Genomic DNA, 19,028 nt, shown 5'->3' on the forward strand with positions numbered 1-19,028 from the left:
TACCCAGGTACCTACTATTATTGCCAGCTACTCAAAGTTTGTTCGAACATGCGAACATGCGAACATGTGATACCCCTGCTGCGTCATACTTGACTCTATTAATACATAATTGACTATTGTTTTATTTCACGATTGTGTATCTTAATATTGGCTTTCGCATAGGGAAACAGCCTTGTGCCATAACTCCCTCGAAACCCTTCCATTCCTTTACTCTTTACGCTCTACACTCTACTCAGGTACCGAAGGTAAAGAAAGAAAATAACATACGAGTTTTCGTGCTTGAGATCGCTTCATACAGCATCCCAACTTAACGTTAGTCCTAAACGTTTCCTTACACAAACCAACAGGTTCACTATCAGATGGTTGTTGGCGACACATAATTTACTTTCCTTTTATCAGTACTACCTCATTCTCCTATAATCTATTTCTCTCGAACAGTTTGCTTCCTACTCGATCTTCGTCATTAGCCCCGCTCCATTTGTATTCTTGTGTTCTTGACATCTCATAACTACAACATCATAAGTTTGATTTGCTGGTATATTATTATTATACCTACCTACCTAAAGTACCTTCTATATTATACCATCCTTACACATTATGTCTTTTACCGTCGTTTTATCCGCAAACATCTAAACTTTTATATACATTTTGCTTACCATGGCTCAGCAGTCTCGTCGACCCCAATCCAAGTCGTTCTGGCGGGTATTTTCATCATCTCGTAACCGGTTAGGCGATTCAGAGGACTCCCCGGTCCATCCTCAAATGTCTCAACCTAGCCAGCAGGTACTTGCGGCCGCTGCCCTTAGAGGGCCTGGTTAGTAGTTAATATCCTCTAGCAATAGCATAATATTAATCGGATATGCAGCAAAGCTAGCCGCAGTCACAAGTTTGATGGAAAAACTGTCACAAGATCTGGTTTCCGCCAGCCTACTCCCTCAACGTAAGGTGCCATTATAAACTACTTACCTAGTTATCCTACATTAACCTTTTTACTGCTTTAAGAACGCGACTCTGCCTTGGAAGAGCTTAAAATATACGGAAGAGATCCTCAGAATGCGGATCCCATATTTACAAAAGAGGTAAGTTAAGAAGCCATCAGTATAAAACCCCATAAGCTCACAACCCTTAGGGCATAGAGACGCTCGCCCGACATGCATTGAATAGTCCATCTAGCACCACATCCAGAAATGCTTTGCGAGTTCTCTGCAATGCGCTACTCCTAAAGCCAGAGACTCGTCAAGTTTTTGTTGACCTTGGTTACGGGGGCAAATTGTGTGACAAGTTGCAGAGTGATAGTCGCGATGACGAATTTCTGGTTTCCAGGATACTCTTTCTAACGACTTATGGCACAGACACAGACTTTACTGAGCTTATTGATAAGCATCATCTTGCAGATGCTATTAATAAGAATCTTGAGCGGCATGCAAAGCGTCGCACCACCGGAAGCCCGGTGACGGATCCCATGGAAGACATGGCGCTCACGGAGACGCTCAAGCTCCTCTTTAATATTACCCACCATTGCAAAGACCGAGTTTCCTCGTTTACCTCAACTATACCCCACATCGTTACCTTATTATGCAAAGGTTCATTTCAAGTCCAGAAACCGCTGGATCCCCCTACCGGCCAACTAGTCCATGCCCTCCTTAACTTGGATATTTCCGCCAAAGAGGTTCAGGCATTTCTCTTCCCCGAAAGCGATCCTAGCGCTCTGGCCAACCATCTGGTTAATCTACTATCCGCTTCGACCACTGTGTATACAAATGAGGACCTAGAGTCGTCAGTTACGCCCTTGGTTAGCGTGATCCGTGGGATTCATGAACACGCACCTGCGGATGTAAAGAAGTCTATACGCACTAGGCTTTTGCCAACCGAAGATGACAGAACTGAAGTACTCGGCCGGACTAGCACCCTGTCTTCCTGGCTCTTGAAGAATTCGACGAACCCTTTAACACCTCAGCTGCGAGAGATAATATCCAATTTATTCTTTGATATGTCCGATAGAGATGCATCAACGTTTGTCGAAAACGTGGGCTATGGCTTCGCCTCTGGTTTCCTATTCAACAGGAACTTGCCGGTTCCAGATAACGCCTCAGAAGCGTTCAGCACTGCCACGGGTGGACCTGATAGGCCTGTCAACCCCATCACGGGCCAGTTTCTAGATGCCGAAAGACAGCCCGAGGAGCCCGAGATGACTGAAGCCGAGAAGGAAAGGGAGGCAGAGCGGTTGTTCGTCTTGTTTGAAAGGTGAGAGTTTCATTCCGATATATGTAGACATCAACTAACTTTTTGGCAGGTTAAGAGCGAATGGTGTTATTTCTGCCGAGAACCCAGTGCGAACAGCTGTCCAGGAGGGCCGATTTGAAGAGTTGCCTGATGATTACAAGGAGGATTCTGATTGAACCAGTCTTCAGAAAGCCCCAGAGCTAGGTCTCCATAATGATTTGCTTACAGTGTATCATATCTAATATATATATATATTGAGATGTGATTACGCTCCAAGTCTGGTGAATTTGGGAATGTAAGGTTTGGTGTATCTACGTGTATATTAGGCAGTCTATGGTGGCCATGTCAATATTGTCAATATTAAAACGTGATTCAAGCTTATGCGGCTAGTATTAGGATTCTAGATGATGCACCCAAAATAAAGGATGCTCTCGGTATATTAAGTCACCAGCCTCAGTACTTCAGCCTTGGTTTATAGTTCCTTGAGGAAGAACTTTGTTGTTTCCACGCCTTCTAGGCCCACCTCGTAACAGTTGCAACAACTTTGTTGTTCCGCAAGGAACTCTAACCCAACTACAGGAGCCTGTGGCTATACATACTTAGCATGTCCTTTGTTCTAGATGTCTTATCTAGGATCCTGACAATATACGAGTTTTTGTATGTGGCCCACGATTAAACATAAATACAAGGTGAAATAAGAGGCATCCTATGCGACAAAGGGGAAGCTATGGTAAACCTAGATCCTGACAATAATCATACCCGCATAGGATTACTAGATTTTAAAAGATAATATTTTGATTATCATATTCTATCTACCTGGGTAAGTACCTAAAGTAGGTATTACATTAGTAGATATTCAAACAACCGTAAATAACCCTAACAATACTTTAGGCAGGAACGTGGTAACCAGTAGCTAAGCTACCTAAGGTTCCTTCCTTTTTTATATGCAACGTCTATTTCTAAAAATTAATTTCCAACCGTCACGTCCAACGCATACATAATTCTCTTTCAACAAACATTTCTAGGTACCCAGTCACTATCCCCTCAAGCACCCAAAACTTCCTGAATATCTACCTACCTGGCCGATAAATTACGACACCTATAAAATACTTTATACATCTCAATTCTCATGGGTATAATACCTAGTTCTGTAACAACCGCAATGGCACCTTCACGCGTCCAGGGCGCATCCACCATTGGCAAGAAGCCTCATCGTCTCCCTCGCTCTAGTTCCATAGACAGGAACGTTGACGTTGTTGTTGCCCAGCCCCAACGTCCCGCGCGTCCCTCTACCGTTGTCTACCTGAGACCCGTTAAAGAGGAGACCGACTGGGACAATACCGATGATGATGATGAGGATGATGATAATAACGGCAATCACAATTTAGAAGAATCTCCTTGCCAGAAATCACAGCGCAAACTTGTAAAGGACAATACCAAGATCAAACCTGGCAGCACTCACGAGGAAACTGGACCCGTCAACCAGCTTGCTCGCAAGTCTTCGCGCATCCAGGGAAAGGCAGTCTTGAACGTGGCGAGAGACGGCACTAAACCTGTTCGTAAGATCACCAGAAAACTCTCCGTCGTCCTTGGAATTGCACCCAAGGCTAAGAAGGAGTATTCGCAAGGTCCTCGACGATCTACCCGGGTTGCTGCAGCCGCCGCTATTTCCCGTATTGCGGAGACGAGTGTAAGTAGTCCCATATTCCCATATATGTATACACAAAGTGCTAATAGGTGACAGAGCAAGAAATCTAAGGCCACTTCCGCAAAACCTGCTGTCCTGAAGCCAAAGTCCGAGGGCGTCTCCCGCCGTGGCCGGACCTCAGGTGCTAAGGCCAAGGCTGAAGCTGCTAAGAAGGAGTGGCAGGTCGATAAGATTGTGGGCACCCGAAAGAACAAGACTCGAGGGACCGAATACCTCGTTAAATGGGCTGGTTTCTCTGATGATGAGAACACCTGGGAGCCCGAGGGAAACCTAGACCATTGTCGCCGCAAAGTTGCCCAGTTCAACGCAACGCTTGCTCGCAAGAAGTAATCTGGAGCAGGGCTAGGGGCTTTTTTATTCAGATGGAACGTCCACGATCTAAATGTAATGCCTACGATTCAAACGGAGCGCCTTGCGAACGTAATAGTTTGAAATGGCTGAATCTAGGCGTTGGATGAGACGGAATTTGCTAGTGGCTTTCTTGGAAGAACAGGTTCGCGCTTAATATTTTCAAGGAGCTTAGGCTTCCTGTGCTCCTCCAGCTATTTGTCATTTTCTTCTGTACGATATGGCTGCTAAGGGGCAGTGAATAATTGCGATGCTCTTTTCGCATTTGCCTTCGATAGTTGATAGGCCGTAAGCCTGAGAGCAAAATATGAATAATTTTTTCCTTTCCTCTACAGTTTAGCATATTATCTTAAAATTGCTAGGTTACTTTTATATGTACGTACGTGTTGTCATTGACATTACCTATTTGAATGAAGTATTCATCTGGTAATGTTGATTCTTTGTCTTTTTCGACTGCCGCCTCCCTGTTTCCTACCAAAGCCCAAACATAGGCTACTTACTATTGTGATTTAGACGAGTGCCTTGAGATGACCGTGGTTTCTATTTCTCTAACAAGTGTACGAACCTAACAAATTTACCGAGTATTGATAGTTTCTGATTTCGTTTGTATAATTAGCATGTTCTGGGGGGTTAACTTTGAGAGTTAGGTATATTCTCAAGGCTCTTGGGTACTATAAACTAAATGCCGAGTCGAGTATTAGAATTCCTTCTGTAAATGGTAGCTTATATGATCAGGCTATGTAAACGAACATAATTAAGAATGTTTATTCAACTGCCTCTTATGCCGGCATCGGTAGATTGTAAGCAGATCGGTCTTTTTCAAGGGGGGATAAAGACGTTGTGGGTTACACAATAGTCACTAGTGCGAGTTTACAGGGAAGCCTGCTTCGTTAAAACTTACCTAAGGTATGCACTTGGAAATCTGGTTCTACGAGGAATATCTGTGTTCATTCTATTTGATCGACTGATTAACAGGTCTTGTTAGAGCGAGAGTAAATAATTGGTAATACCGATGGCTATTCTGAACTTCTTGTTGATGGCTCACTTAGGATTGAATATAAGTTTTGAAAACAACGTTTAATAATAATAGAGTGATAAGGTGTTTAGTATTTCTATTGGTGGTATAAACTTATACGTTGTTAAAAATGCTGATTTGGACATATACGAAGTAGTCCATCACTGTGATGTTGCAGTTCAGCACACCAGCCACAAGTATGTACGTACGTATCTGAGTATATGTACATGTACCTAAGTACCTACTGACCTTTCAGCCTTTAGGCTTTGAAGCTAGGGTCGATTGGGCTTAGTCCCTCCCCGTTGAACCCAGCTGACAGGGTCACAAGCTGCCAGCTTAGACACTTCCTGACCGATTATTACGTACCGTGGCGTGTTATTTTTATCGCGCCAGGACGTTTGTGTTAAGCCTTATTGGAAATTTTATTTTATCTCAGCCTCATCAAATCCCCTTTTCTATCAGTCTGTATATCTGGCCTGATTACCGACACAAGTATTACAGACAGCTTGACTACTTACAGAGTCTAGACAAACTACATCCCTGCATCTAGTTAGGAAATAGAAGAAATCGCGATGGAGGCACTGAAAACTGCGCTGCAACCCTTGCAGCCCATTACGAACAACTTACCGGCTCCCATTCGCGACTTAGGCGTGTCCATCATCGGCGAGACCTGCTACAAGACGTTGATCCTCGATCTTGACCCTACAGATTCGGAATGCCTTAAGCTAGCCATCTCCAAGGGTTTGGGTATCGGTATCATCGGCGCATCGTCTATTGTCAAGGTTCCTCAAATCCTCAAGCTCGTCCAATCGCAATCCTCGTCCGGTGTCAGCTTTCTATCGTATCTGCTCGAGACTTCGTCCTACCTCATCTCGCTCGCCTACAACTACCGCCACGGATTTCCCTTTAGCACCTATGGCGAGACCGCCTTGATCCTCGGCCAGAATGTTATCATCACCGTCCTCGTTTTGAACTATAGCGGTAGAGCTAGCATGGCAGCGCTCTTTGTTGCTGCCTTGGCTACGAGCGTTGTCACGCTGTTCAACGATAGAATACTCGATATGCAGACCCTGGGCTATTTGCAGGCTGGCGCGGGAGTGCTTGGCGTGGCTAGCAAGGTGCCTCAAATTGCTGCTATCTACCAGGCAGGTGGAACGGGTCAGCTCAGCGCCTTTACGGTAAGTCCCCTCTATGTTTTATACCTGAATCCCTAGATTAGGTTAAGCTAACGTGGCATGTAGGTCTTCAATTATCTTGCCGGCTCGCTCTCTCGAATCTTCACGACGTTGCAAGAGGTGGACGACAAGTTGATCTTATACGGTTTCGTGGCAGGCTTTGCGCTGAACTTGGTCTTGGCTGCGCAGATGATCTACTACTGGAATGCGCCGTCAGCTAAGGTTAGAGGGAAGATGAAGGAGACTGCTCCGGTCCCAGCTGCCGCTCAGAGTTCCGGCGCCTCTACAGCTACTCCTAAAAGTAAGGGGCCGTCGACACGACGCAGGGGCTGAATTCTTGTTACGTCCCGAGCCGACTTTATTGAGTAGGAATGATTTTTAGACAGCAACTATTGTAATACACGTATGTTATACCACGGCTTCTTACATGCTCTACCGCTCGTGGTAGCAATGTAACCCTTATCAAAACAGACTTTGACATGTCATGTGCTACTAATCCCCGTGCCCGAGCTTGGCTTGCCATCTACCGTTGTTTATCAGCTGGGGGAAAAGAAAAACCTGACAGGGAAATCTGCATGGTTAAGCGCCATGAGCAGCGTGATAATATGTATCTACATATCTATATAATATGCAAGCGAAAAATGTCTCTCGACTCCGCTTCCGGATCTATTCGGGAAATGGATCAGTCATGGGGAAGACGGCAAGCTCGTGGTATGAGAAGGATTCGAGACCGATAGCCGACGCAGATCGGACTTGGGAGTCACATTAGACCTTGCCGTTGGTCATAGATGATTATGGATGGTCATGGATTTACTGATAAACTGCCCGAGATGTGGTTGAACTAGTTAGATGCTTGCTGCATCGCCACGTTTGCCGTTTGTTCCCGCTGTTTTCGATTCTCGATAGGTGCCCGCTTGGTTGGACTCGATATTCTTTGTTGCCAGGTTATGAGAAGAAAGGTGTTGAGTTTCAAAGCCAAAAGCAGCTGCATGGACGGTCTCGCGCAAGCTGTGTGGACTCTGACGTGATTGGGGCTGATGTAATTCATTCTTATTAGTGACTACCTGTTAAGGATATTCGGATGTACTCGGTACTCTGGAAATACTACGGATTACTACGGGATCAGATAACAATATGTTAGTCCGTCCAGTCCGTCTTGGTGCTATTAATACTATGTATGCGACATCATGATAATGACTGCGGTATTTGAATCCCCAGGTTTCCCAGGATCCATTTTAGTCTGAATAGCTTATCCATTATTCAGGCGTTAAGGAGCAATAAAAATTGTGCGACAAGGGGGGCACGAGGATGATTTATACATATACTCCGAGGGGTGATGTTTGTAAATGTTTACCCCTTGCATTGCTGGGCGAATCATGCACACGATGAAGTTCCGAATGTGGAAAAGGTGGGTGGAATAATTCCTTTTGATTGGTTAACGGATATAAACCCCCTGAGCCACTTCTCATCTAGGTATGGCGGTGGGGTATTCTTATCAATAATCTGCTCCACGGGGAAAAACAGCGGTGTCACTTAGCGTACTTTTCGCCATCGTTAGCTGTGATTACGCCAGTCAAACGATCCGATTTATCTGTCCCACTACTTCGTAACCATCTTTCTTCCAACAATAATTTTACAGATCCCTTTCGAACGATACTTACTTGCTTGCTTCATTGCATTGTAGTACTTTAGGTGCTCACTTGTCGGTTCTTGGCCTTTTAAATAGTCCTTCTCATAGCACCGTTTCCAACTTTCTCCTCCGTAGTCAACCCATAGCTCTGACTGGCTCCCTTGTAAGTCCTGCACCTTTAGCCAGCTCCACGATCTTCATCTCCGATAGTGTCTAGGCACATTGATAGTTCTGTTGGGTACCTAGTCAACTCCCTTAGACTAGCTATCTTTATAAACAGATCTGTTCCCACACCTCTTCTTCTTCTCTTATTTTCCATATTCTCTATTCTCTATAACCTCCTCTACTATCATAGACATTACATACCAAACTGAGCCAGTCTCTTTTAAACCAACTGTGTTCAGTCTTGTTCAAGTTCTTCTTCCCTTAACGTAATCTCTCAGCCTTGTAATACCGTCACAATGGCTCCTGATATTAATTCTCTGCCACGGTCAGAACCTAGTCTAGATGGCCCCGGCCAAACAGCTCCGCCGGTGGCCAATGGCATCAACGGTACCAATGGCTCTTCCGAGAATCCTCCTAATATTCTCTTCCTTATGGCGGATCAGTTAGCTGCTCCGTTACTCAAGATATACAACTCGGAATCTCAGATCAAGACTCCCAATCTTGACGCCCTAGCAGCCAAGTCTGTTCAGTTCGACTCTGCATACTGCCCTTCTCCCCTCTGCGCTCCCTCTCGTATGAGCTTGATCTCTGGTCAACTACCCATGAAAATTGGGGCGTACGACAATGCCTCGCAGATCGGAAGCGATGTGCCTACTTATGCTCACTATCTGCGCCTGAAGGGCTATCACACTGCTTTAGCCGGCAAGATGCATTTCGTGGGAGACCAGCTCCACGGTTATGAAACTCGTCTCACCAGTGATATTTACCCTGGCGACTTTGGCTGGGCTGTCAACTGGGATGAACCTGATAGGCGGTTGGAGTGGTATCACAACGCGAGCTCTATCCTCCAAGCGGGCACTTGTGTGCGAAGCAACCAATTAGACTATGATGAGGAGGTTATGTACAGATCAACTCAGTTCCTTTACGACCAGGTCCGCGAAGGGCCAGACTCGAGGCCGTTCTGCTTGACAGTCTCTCTTACCCACCCTCACGACCCGTACACCATTGAGGAAAAGTACTGGGATCTCTACGAAGACGTAGACATTGAGTTGCCTAAAGTCAAGATTCCCAAGGAGGAACAGGATGCCCACAGCAAGCGGCTGTTGAAGGTGTGCGACCTCTGGGATGAGAATTTCACAGATGATCAAATTAAGCGAGCTCGAAGAGCATACTACGGTGCGGTTAGCTACGTTGACGACTGCATCGGGCGTATTCTTCGCGTGCTCAAAAACTGCCGACTTGATGAGAACACTATCGTCGTTTTCAGCGGGGATCACGGTGACATGCTTGGAGAACGTGGGTTGTGGTAAGTTAGAAGAAGTATACACTCAAGTTGAAAAGTTGATTGCTAAACTATTATATTATATAGGTACAAGATGAGCTACTTCGAGTCGTCAGTACGAGTACCCCTCTTGATCTCCGACCCTCGGCGCTTCACCCCTCATCGCGTGAAGCAGAATGTGTCAACTCTGGACATTCTCCCGACGTTGTGCGACCTCGTCGGTACCAAGCCTATTCCCGGTTTACCCATGGATGGTCTTTCGCTTCTCCCCCACTTGGAGGGTAGAGAGGGTCACGACACCGTGATTGCCGAGTATACAGGCGAAGGAACTATTAGCCCATACATGATGATTCGACGTGGTCCTTGGAAGTACATTACGTGTCCAACAGACCCGCCGCAACTCTACAACCTCGAGCGTGACCCTCTCGAGCTTGTTAACCTAGCACAGCTCGTTAACAAGAAGGAGGCGCTTGCTCCCGAGGAAGAGGAAGCGAAAGAGAAGTTCGAGAAGTTCGAACTTGAGGCCAAGGCTCGGTGGGACTTCGATGCCATCACGAAACAAGTACTACTATCACAACGGACACGAAGACTTGTGTGGGGTGCTTTGAACAAGGGCAAATTCGAGGCATGGGATTATAACCCCGGCGACAATGGCACTTCAAAGTAAGAGAGATCCCTCCAACTTATATTTATATTCTTGAGACTAACAGCTAGATTCAGATATATTCGGTCTTTCCTGCCCCTCGATGACCTGGAGCGTCGTGCTAGATACCCCCCTGTCGACAAGTACGGTCGGGAGACCGGAAGAGTTATTATAGATCAGGCCGGCTCACATGGCGAGTAGCGGTCAGCTTCTATGGCTCCCTTTATGGCGTGAAACGTGACATGGTTTTGGTTGGGGATTAATGAAAGCCTAGGTAGTTAGGTGGTGATGCATCTACGGCGCCTAAGCACATTTTAAGGACTACTTTAGTCCGAAAACCACGGTGGTTATTGATTAGGATTTAGCGACGAGTTACGGATGAGTGATTTTATGGGATTGGAAGAAAAAAAAACAATAATAATGCGCTAGATACCTATCTTTGAAAATAAATGCGTTAATTAAGAAGTCGATAGGCAATTGAGACTCTACTGATTTTTTTTTTCTATCTGCCCGTGCTATCACATGCAGCATCAAATATCTAAATGCGACGTCGTGCAGTGGACCCTGAAAATCGTGGATTGATAAGGAGCACGTCCCCTTGTATGTTACATTCGGCTATCGGAACTCGGGGGTTCCAATTATTGAACAGAGGGTGTACACTTGATAAATGGCGGGAGGGTCCCGTCCGTGCTTGCTCTGTGTAACTTCTAGAACCTGCAGCCACGGTGGAAGGATCCGTATATATGTACATAGTGTACATACTGAAAACAGCACTGTACATACAAATGTGATTATCATTTGTCATTTGTCAATTGGCAATTGGAGAAGCTGTCAGTTTAAGTCGATCTTCAACATCGCGTCGCATTTGGGAGAACTCATCCAAACCCAAGCTACCTAACGCCACATTCTTTAAACCGTATAGACCTTGCACTATACTACATAATATACATCCCAAACGTCATATCACTGCTTATTACGTTCGGCCTGTCGTTGATAGACCATGGCGTCGCTTAACCTTACCCAAGATGAGTTCAGGGCTATCGAGCAGACGCGGCAGCGGCTTTCGCAGATATCCAGTAGCATCGCCAGCCTTAAATCCGACGTCTTCATCAACAACCCGTTACCTAATCTGTGCGTATTTTCTACTATCACCTTACTTACTTACCTGGCTACTTATCAATGTCCACCGTAGAGAATCACTCCAGACCCACACGGAGGTTCTACAAAGCATGATACAGAGCCTCCTCAGTGTCACGTCGCCTGCCGCCGAGATTTTTAGCCGCATTGCCGTGCATCCCTCAACTAACTTCCCGGGCCGTACCCAGGAGATGATACTCCAAAGACTGCTACGCAAAAAGCCAGAGCCGGACATCGCGACGTCAATGGATGAGGGAAGAAACATGGTTGCGGCCTTTGCTCCGCCACCAGCTTCTCAAGGTCTTGTAGGCGCGGGTACAGGCGTTGAAAAGGGTCCAGAAGAGGAGCTGGAAAATATATGGAACTCTGTGCGCGACTTCTGCGAGGAGCGCATGAGAGATTACGTGATAAACGAAGGTGATGACATGTTCACGGAAGAGGAGCGCGAGCGGGGTGTCGAGAATGTACGGACGGGACTTAAAAGATCGCTCGAGGATGAAGAGGAGGACGAAGATGAGGATGACGAGGAAGGGGGAGGGACGAATGACCAGGACGACGTTATGATCATCGATCGTCCGCCTCCACCTCCAGCACCCGCAGTCGTGACCCAGGAAGTTGAGGGCGCGGCGCTGGAGAACATTATGCGTTTCGCAGCGAGAGGAGAGTTTATTACCCGCTAGGGGCCGTACAAGCTTACGATAAAATATGCCCAACCTTGCTCTGTTTACGGTATGGCCATCACTAAGTCGAGAAAAGTTGTATGGGATAGTATGGTTATGAGAGGTGGGCGACTTCATCCGAGTCTTCCTGCACCTCCGATGACAGTCCGATAACGACGATCTGGTAGTAAATCGGACATAAGTGCTACAGGAGCTGAGAATAATTCTTGGGACAGTAATCTCCGAAGTTTCTATCGCAGCGGTTGGTTTTTGTTAAGGCTACTATCCGACGTTGCCCGCCAAGTAGGCGGCCTCGGTCACCAATTACAAAATGAGCAATTAACAGGTATTGAGCCAACCAATTTCATCACTGATTTCAAATATTTATTGCATAAGACTAATTGCATCAATAAGCGACGAAAACGTGCTCGGGTCCCCGTTCTTGAGCCTCATTTCAATATGCACATAAGCCGCAATATAGTGTCGAGATTGGCTTTTAGTAAGACCGTCCTGCGCATGATTATCACCGAGTCTCGTTGACCGGTCACGGACGCATTTGGTGTGACCCGTTCAGCCCTATGAGAGGCCAGAGATGACTTTAATCCTGGCTATACGTAAGCGCAACAAGATCTGACTGCTTATGCGCACGTTCGTTGAGCTGCAGCATCTTGGTTTTGGAAATACCGAGGCGGCCCGATGGATAAGACGAGCGCGGGGTGAAAGAGGAATAACAGCGAATATCGCACGAAGTCGGGTAGAACGAATCTAACCTAGGGAGTTCACATTATTTAATCAAACCTGCGACTTCGAATCCTATATATGCAGTAATACCCAAGCGGCGCAAGTTAATACGTGTTGAATCTCCAAAAGGGAGATCGAGAATAAGGGAGCCCAATCGGAATAAATGTGCTAGGATACATACGAACCGTGTTATTCGTTACGTTAATCATTTTGGTGCTGACTCGCAGATTTGCACCTTTCCAAGCGGCCCGCCGTCGTATTGCCGCGACCTGGATGATGACGGGAAGCTGACGCCTAGAGCGGCTCTCCAAAAGTGTGACTAGGCCTCCCTGTAAGCTGATGTTATATCCAGCGGGTTTCCCACCTAGCCAGTTTCTTTGTTCCTATAGCCGGTCCAATATCGTCGCTGACAGGCTGGTCTTTGATTGGCCCCTGGTACTCTTTTGATTGGCGGTCAGTGGCTAGCTGATTATAATACGGCTTAGACACGATTAGATTGGGTACAACTCAGGGCGAAGGACACGACAGCCCTGTTCGTATCAAATCGCTCAGTATATATCCATCGTATAAACTACCGCCTCAGAAGCAGCCAAGTGATGTAGCTGCTTCTGCTGCGATTTTATAAATATCCTGTCGTCCTGCTTCCTGCCACGTCTCGGGGACACCTGGTCGAATCCTCCTGTTCCTTTCGCCTTTTAGTTATACGCTATGTTAACTGGGACAGTTTTCACTCGTCAACCACATATAACAGCTGGGAACCGGCGTGTCGGCATCCATTCCGGATATGCTTTTAGAACAATTTGACGATTGTGACTGGGTCGGAGGAAACGTTACTGCGTGGGGACTGGACCATTATTCTGAACAAAGAGAGATTGCGACGGCGTCTGTCGATAATTCCGAATTCAGGTCCCTCAAGTTGGAAAATCTCAATAAAGAAACTCTCTCCGATTTCGAAGCCCTCATGCTGGGGGAGATCTCGAACGACGGATGTTCGGAGGATGAGATAGATTCGGCCACCAGCTCCGAAGATGAAGGCTTCTTCCCGCTTATGGAATTGCCCCTGGAGATTAGGTTGCAGATTTACCGCTGGGTGCACCTCATGACTCCCATCCAGCTGACGCAGTTCGCGCCGTGGTACCCCAACCCGGTTTATCATGCTTATCATGTCAAAGCCGTAGCGTTGGACACAGAAACAGATTCGCCACGGCATAACTTCGGCGTGCCTAAGGACCTCGCTGGAAACCAAAAGCAGATAGCAGAGCGACCACAGCTACTCTCGCCTTACCGGCCGAATTGCTGCATGCCAACCTCGATACTGATAGCGAACCGGCAAATTTACCATGAGAGTAGGCATTTGCCGTTCCTAGAGAACGAATTTGTATTTGTCAACTGGTTCACGTCGGGGCTGTGGGCAGCGCGGTCGTTTATGAAGGGGCTGCAGCCGTGGCAACTAACGATGCGGTACGCTCGTCTAGAGCTTCTATCGCGTGACCTCATGGGGCGGTCTTTAGAAGATTGGAGAGACCTGTGCGGGGCTTGGGCCCCTGGACTAAAGGGGCTGAGACTAAAGATTCTAAGTGGTGGAGGAGGAGGGGGAACATCAGCAACAGGAGGGATGTCGTGGGTCGTAGCTGGCCCACCACAGAAAGGGGCTCCGACTGTAAGGATACGGGATTCGGATGGACGCGCTGCAGGATGGATAGAGACTGGCTTGAAGCTTTTAAAAAGACTCCAACGCCTGGAAGTCGAACTCTCCGTCGCTGATTGGGATGCCAGAGCAAAGTTGGAGTGGTGCCGAAGTTTAGAGGAAACCGTGAACGAATCGAAGGCAGACACAGAGCATCATGTCCGAGTATGCTGTGTGGAAAGGATAGCTCAGGAGGAGAGGAGGTTTGTATGTCTATGAAGCCGATTATGGTCTCTAAGGGGTTATCACAAGGTCGTCTAGTCTTTATGGTCCTGTGCCTGGACAGTTTGTCCATTAGGCGCGATTGTCTTCGGATGGAAAGGTCGTGCAAGCAGACAGAAACGGGCTTAGGATCTCATAAGGCTGGGTATAATTAGTCTAAGAGGAAACCATATCATCGAACATGAGACTCAGGGGGGCAAATCAAGGTATACATACACATCACGGGGGACAGTTTGTTCATTGAAAAGGGGAATTGCATAGGTACCGTTGCATAATTGGGTGCATTCTATTGGTCGTAATCATAGGGCGTGACTTAGGGTAGGGGATGGAAGTTTCGATTAGAGAGGGGATAAGAGGCTATTTACTACTTTAGGGGTACGTTCCTATCTATCCTACACTGCTTGTGCCGTGCTGCGTAGGTTAGGTTAGGTACTTATATACGAATAATCAACGCACATACACACACAAACACACTCGACTAGGTAATCGAACTCGTCTCTCCGGCTTCTGACCTGCCCGCTGTTGGTAGCTGCACAACAAAATTTGAGGGCTCACCGCGTTGCCTGAGGAGCAAGTCACAAAGGTACCTAACATACATAGCACGCGTCGCTTGCCCGCGATAAGTTGTTTTCCCTAGCAGCAGGAGTTCTAGGGTCGTACCGTAAAGCCCTAATTATTCTGATTACATTTTAACCGCCACGTCTATTTATTATTCGGATCCGGTTCTAGTTTCGTTGCACATCCAACAAAAGGACTGCAATACCTACCTAATAACCATCCATCCCTCTTTCGTCCACGCCATCTCGATACGCGTTACTCTTCGTACATTTCTTCACGAGTCTTCACTTACTGCTCGGTATGTATAAAGAAAGAGTTCACAGATAAGAAGCTCGATAACTAATGTTGATATTCTAATAGAACCAATCCACTAAGACAATGGATTCATCTGTTGGCTCTGGTGGCGTCGCAACGACCATTCCCACTGCTTGCGAGGGCAAGGGCGATGGCGGCGCAGACGTCCCTTCCTATACCCTAGCCTTCACTGTTCTTTGCCTGCTCCCCGTTCTCTTCATCGTGGTCGCGGCATACTTTCGCGGCAGAGAGACCACCGCCCACGCGTTCCTGCTGAAGGGCCTTCGCATGTTCGCCATTAGATTGGGCTGCATCATCGTCGGCATCTTCGCCGTGCCCATCCTCTGCCTCCACTACGTCGACAAGTACTAGGGTTCCTGGTCGACTATCATCTTCGGCCGCTGCCGCCGCAACAACACCGGAGATCTCGAAGGCGCTCAGGAGAATACCAACGACGTGAGCGACTTCGATCTTGATGATGACGCCGACCTTGAGATTGGCGCTCCGACGGACGACTTTAAGGCTGGCCAGTGCACCCCGAATGATGGAGTTGAGGTGGATGTTGATGCGATGGGAAAGCAGGTGAATGAGAAGCTGGCGAAGATCAAGGATCAGGAGTGAAGATGGGGGGTTTGTGATGCTGTTACTGGGCCTCGTTGAGGAGGGCAAAGAATAGGCATCGGGATGCGTTTGTAGCCTCCTATTAGGAAGGCAAATCATTGCCCAGGCGTTGAGTCTTTCTGCTTTGTTTTCCCCAATACCGCAAGGGTATGGTTCGTTGATTTAATACGACGGCTGGCTAGCTGGCAACAGGGCGAGACGGAAGGGGGCATGTATTCACGACACTCGACTCTGACATCGATCGGCATACGCTCTCACACTTTAATAATGATTCTTTCTTTCCGAAGAAAAATCACGGTTCTCTGGTTTTCCTTCTTGTCTGAGAGGTTGCCTTTCTACCGTTGACCCCTTTCTGAAGGGTTATGGCCAGTTAGTCGAATCACATTTGCGTTGCGAAGGTACGGTTGCTCGATTCTAAAGCTCTAGGGCTGTTTTTTTGGTAGTTAGGAGGAAGATAATAGCACGGAAAAGAGACCTATTTCTCACCAATTCTAAGTCCACAATAATATCTAGTGTCGGTGGTGGTTAAGTCTAGTATTAAGGCACGTATTAAAGCCTGCGTAATTTGGACTTGACTGGTAGGTATATGTGCCTAACATGACCCTTTGCTAACCGAAATATGTCCCATAAGTTAAAGACATAGGCTCCGAGCTTGGTAATAGTAGATAACTGTCTGCCAGCCGTGTATTAATTAAATTTTGGGTATTAAGATATGACGCTTAGGAGAAATTCCGCTTGCTAGAGATAGACTATACCACCCATTTTCCAAATACCCCGTCTATTCATATCCTCATTATTCCCATCCATTTTATCTACCAAACCATCCAACCCAACACATATCTACATACGGGTGCTATCTGCTTGCCACGATTACCCCCTCGGAGCCGAAGCTAAAGCTACCAGTTACCCGTTCAGATAAAACAAATATTAGCATAATCATACCTTCCCAGCTAAATACAATATATTCTCCCGGACTGCCTCCGTCAGCTCGCCCTGCCCTGTATACACATATCGTACTGTCTGAGCCCACGCTTCGGCATGAGGCATGGGCAGATATACAACATCGCCCTCGCGGACGTGGCCGGAGGTTAGTAGCGCCGCCACGACAGGTAAGTATGCTCGAGCATATGGTAGGTCTAAGATTTATTTATCAGTATTAGTCTATACTTAGATACGTCTCTAGCGCATCTACTTACGCATTGGTATAGCCCTCGCGTCTCTTATCAAGCTCTCCAGATCCAAGGTGTTTGCGTCGGAGCGCAGCAGAATGCCCGACCGCACGGTACTTGATCGTCTACGGCTGGACTGTATGGGAACCGAGGCACTGCTCTGACTCGGAGACCGTTGTCCGTCCGGGCCGCTGTTTACTTGTATATGTGGAGGTGGATCGGGGATAGTAGCCCGGAGCTCATCGATATCGAAGTTGCGCTGAATTAGGAATGCTGACCTATCTTGAGACTGAGGCCGGACTATAGCGCGAACTGTCAGTCGCTTATTTGGTGGTGCACACGCCGGTAATTTTACAAATGCCGGGCTCGTCGGGGAGTTACAGTTATGTTGGCGCAGAGATCTAGCGATAATAAAGGCATCGGCCATCTTTGAGTTGCTAAAATAGACGGGGCCCCAAGCCCGAAGTTGGTCCCGGAGCCTTAATGCTGCATCTCTTTTCAGAGAACCCGGTGACGTGGGATAATCCGTATTATAGTAGCTAGGACTTCTAACTTGATGTCCCGAGGGAGCATCATGCATGGTTACTGATGTCGACCCATCTAGAGACAGCAGACTTTCTCTCCGAGACGAGGCATCTGACGAAGGTGGTGTAAGTGTGCCATTGGCAATGCTCATCGGCGGTAGGATGCTGATCTTTTCGAGCCTTGCGACCAATGGTGACGGCGAGTACTCGTCGATGGGAGTCAGAGGTGCCGAGCTTAGGGACGGCACCGCTCTATGGTCAAGGCTGTTGACCAGCGCCCGATCTTGCCTTCTCATCGATCCATCATAAGAGGCGGGATGGACTGGATTAGGGCTTGGAAGGATTGGGAGGCTCTTGGGAGATATTGGCGACTGAGGCAGGCCCACACTGATGGGAGTTGGCCGAAGGATAGTCTTAGGCATGTCGTTAATGTTGTGGTAGGTATTAGTCCATACAGGCTCGAGACCCGGACGTCTCGAGATATTCACATCGCTTGTCATTGGATACCGAGCGCAGAATGAAGTTCAGGTAACAGCTCAATTAGCTAGAGCGTCTCTTTGGAAGACTTACTCGAGATTGGAAAAAGCAAGATGTATAGGTAGGGTAGGTAGGGATATAATTAAGATCTCATCGCAAGGATCGAAGTTAAGAAATATATTTCTATGAATAGATAAAGAACAAAGGCTCTTTTGTAAGCTCTTCTTTCTACATGATAGGGGGGTAGGGGACAAACAGAGATATCAAAGGAAGAAGCTTATATAGTAATTGTCATTGTGTTGCGCCAAGCCGTAGAACAATACAGCTTCCCGAAGGGATTTCTAATCTTGTAGCAAAGGAGAAAGAAACGCTATCGGGCTGAGAGGGCAAGTGAGTCGTAATAAGGGTACGAACCGTAAAAGAATAAAGGAAACCCGGAGGCTGTTGTCATCTGCTTGGGGGGTTTTTAACATGAAGAATCGGGTATAACAGTCCGGCGGGGAGAAGAAGAGGTTTTGGCAGTCTTCTGCTGACCGAGCCTTACGACAAAGAGATTCATGTTGTCACACTTCACATGATTACGAGTTTTTGTATTTGGTGTTTGTATTCTGGCAAAGCTGTTTACAATAAGTCTATCAAATGTTGTTGATTTATTGATCTGTCGACGATGTACATAGGAGTTGAAAGGAATATATGCATTTCATATATGAATATACGCACATAAGTACATCGTTTAAATAATATTCAACT

The 19,028-nt window shown here is 47.0% G+C and overlaps 7 protein-coding genes across 7 annotated transcripts; 6 read left to right on the forward strand and 1 right to left on the reverse strand.

Annotated features, from left to right (window-relative positions):
• The first annotated feature begins 30 nt into the window (after positions 1 to 30).
• On the forward strand, positions 31 to 2,638 carry F4817DRAFT_352291 (guanine nucleotide exchange factor). The gene is made up of 6 exons (XM_049305207.1): positions 31 to 312; positions 670 to 814; positions 866 to 940; positions 1,003 to 1,079; positions 1,130 to 2,244; positions 2,294 to 2,638. The coding sequence occupies exons 2-6, from the start codon at positions 763 to 765 to the stop codon at positions 2,397 to 2,399; spliced, it is 1,425 nt and encodes a 474-aa protein (XP_049154373.1). The 5' UTR covers positions 31 to 312; positions 670 to 762; the 3' UTR covers positions 2,400 to 2,638.
• A 747-nt stretch (positions 2,639 to 3,385) lies between these two features.
• Positions 3,386 to 4,261, forward strand: F4817DRAFT_320577 (CHRromatin Organization modifier domain-containing protein; the record flags this gene model as incomplete). Its single annotated transcript, XM_049301200.1, has 2 exons — positions 3,386 to 3,913; positions 3,968 to 4,261. 2 exons carry the CDS (start codon positions 3,386 to 3,388, stop codon positions 4,259 to 4,261), a joined length of 822 nt encoding a protein of 273 aa, XP_049154374.1.
• Positions 4,262 to 5,627: 1,366 nt separating this feature from the next.
• On the forward strand, positions 5,628 to 6,557 carry F4817DRAFT_352294 (uncharacterized protein). Its single transcript, XM_049305208.1, has one exon. It carries the CDS (start codon positions 5,867 to 5,869, stop codon positions 6,506 to 6,508), a length of 642 nt encoding a protein of 213 aa, XP_049154375.1. The 5' UTR covers positions 5,628 to 5,866; the 3' UTR covers positions 6,509 to 6,557.
• Positions 6,558 to 8,001: 1,444 nt separating this feature from the next.
• On the forward strand, positions 8,002 to 10,712 carry F4817DRAFT_352296 (choline-sulfatase). Its single transcript, XM_049305209.1, has 3 exons — positions 8,002 to 9,570; positions 9,634 to 10,209; positions 10,267 to 10,712. Exons 1-3 carry the CDS (start codon positions 8,561 to 8,563, stop codon positions 10,388 to 10,390), a joined length of 1,710 nt encoding a protein of 569 aa, XP_049154376.1. The 5' UTR covers positions 8,002 to 8,560; the 3' UTR covers positions 10,391 to 10,712.
• Positions 10,713 to 11,092: 380 nt separating this feature from the next.
• F4817DRAFT_290307 (mediator of RNA polymerase II transcription complex subunit 8-domain-containing protein) lies at positions 11,093 to 12,372 on the forward strand. The gene is made up of 2 exons (XM_049299659.1): positions 11,093 to 11,320; positions 11,382 to 12,372. The coding sequence occupies exons 1-2, from the start codon at positions 11,190 to 11,192 to the stop codon at positions 12,004 to 12,006; spliced, it is 756 nt and encodes a 251-aa protein (XP_049154377.1). The 5' UTR covers positions 11,093 to 11,189; the 3' UTR covers positions 12,007 to 12,372.
• Positions 12,373 to 13,510: 1,138 nt separating this feature from the next.
• F4817DRAFT_362079 (uncharacterized protein) lies at positions 13,511 to 14,632 on the forward strand (the record flags this gene model as incomplete). The annotated part of the gene is made up of 1 exon (XM_049306479.1): positions 13,511 to 14,632. One exon carries the CDS (start codon positions 13,511 to 13,513, stop codon positions 14,630 to 14,632), a length of 1,122 nt encoding a protein of 373 aa, XP_049154378.1.
• Positions 14,633 to 16,825: 2,193 nt separating this feature from the next.
• On the reverse strand, positions 16,826 to 18,749 carry F4817DRAFT_352301 (uncharacterized protein). Its single transcript, XM_049305210.1, has 2 exons — positions 17,305 to 18,749; positions 16,826 to 17,244 (listed from the first exon to the last, which is right to left on the reverse strand). The coding sequence occupies exons 1-2, from the start codon at positions 18,299 to 18,301 to the stop codon at positions 17,045 to 17,047; spliced, it is 1,197 nt and encodes a 398-aa protein (XP_049154379.1). The 5' UTR covers positions 18,302 to 18,749; the 3' UTR covers positions 16,826 to 17,044.
• Positions 18,750 to 19,028: the final 279 nt, after the last annotated feature.

Source organism: Daldinia loculata (assembly GCF_022478755.1).
Source record: "Daldinia loculata strain CBS 113971 unplaced genomic scaffold F4817scaffold_83, whole genome shotgun sequence".
Lineage (NCBI taxonomy): Eukaryota > Fungi > Ascomycota > Sordariomycetes > Xylariales > Hypoxylaceae > Daldinia > Daldinia loculata.

What these genes read in the sequence shown, in the direction of transcription:
- F4817DRAFT_352301 (XM_049305210.1), bottom strand. Translation starts at nt 18,301, where the DNA reads ATGACAAGCGATGTGAATATCTCGAGACGTCCGGGTCTCGAGCCTGTA. An exon ending in CGCGAGGGCTATACCAATGC is followed by an intron (nt 17,245 to 17,304) that starts GTAAGTAGATGC and finishes AATAAATCTTAG; the next exon opens with ACCTACCATATGCTCGAGCA.
- F4817DRAFT_352296 (XM_049305209.1), top strand. Translation starts at nt 8,561, where the DNA reads ATGGCTCCTGATATTAATTCTCTGCCACGGTCAGAACCTAGTCTAGAT. An exon ending in CTTGGAGAACGTGGGTTGTG is followed by an intron (nt 9,571 to 9,633) that starts GTAAGTTAGAAG and finishes TATATTATATAG; the next exon opens with GTACAAGATGAGCTACTTCG. An exon ending in GGCGACAATGGCACTTCAAA is followed by an intron (nt 10,210 to 10,266) that starts GTAAGAGAGATC and finishes AGCTAGATTCAG; the next exon opens with ATATATTCGGTCTTTCCTGC.
- F4817DRAFT_352294 (XM_049305208.1), top strand. Translation starts at nt 5,867, where the DNA reads ATGGAGGCACTGAAAACTGCGCTGCAACCCTTGCAGCCCATTACGAAC.
- F4817DRAFT_290307 (XM_049299659.1), top strand. Translation starts at nt 11,190, where the DNA reads ATGGCGTCGCTTAACCTTACCCAAGATGAGTTCAGGGCTATCGAGCAG. An exon ending in AACAACCCGTTACCTAATCT is followed by an intron (nt 11,321 to 11,381) that starts GTGCGTATTTTC and finishes TGTCCACCGTAG; the next exon opens with AGAATCACTCCAGACCCACA.
- F4817DRAFT_352291 (XM_049305207.1), top strand. Translation starts at nt 763, where the DNA reads ATGTCTCAACCTAGCCAGCAGGTACTTGCGGCCGCTGCCCTTAGAGGG. An exon ending in CGCTGCCCTTAGAGGGCCTG is followed by an intron (nt 815 to 865) that starts GTTAGTAGTTAA and finishes TCGGATATGCAG; the next exon opens with CAAAGCTAGCCGCAGTCACA. An exon ending in ATCCCATATTTACAAAAGAG is followed by an intron (nt 1,080 to 1,129) that starts GTAAGTTAAGAA and finishes CACAACCCTTAG; the next exon opens with GGCATAGAGACGCTCGCCCG.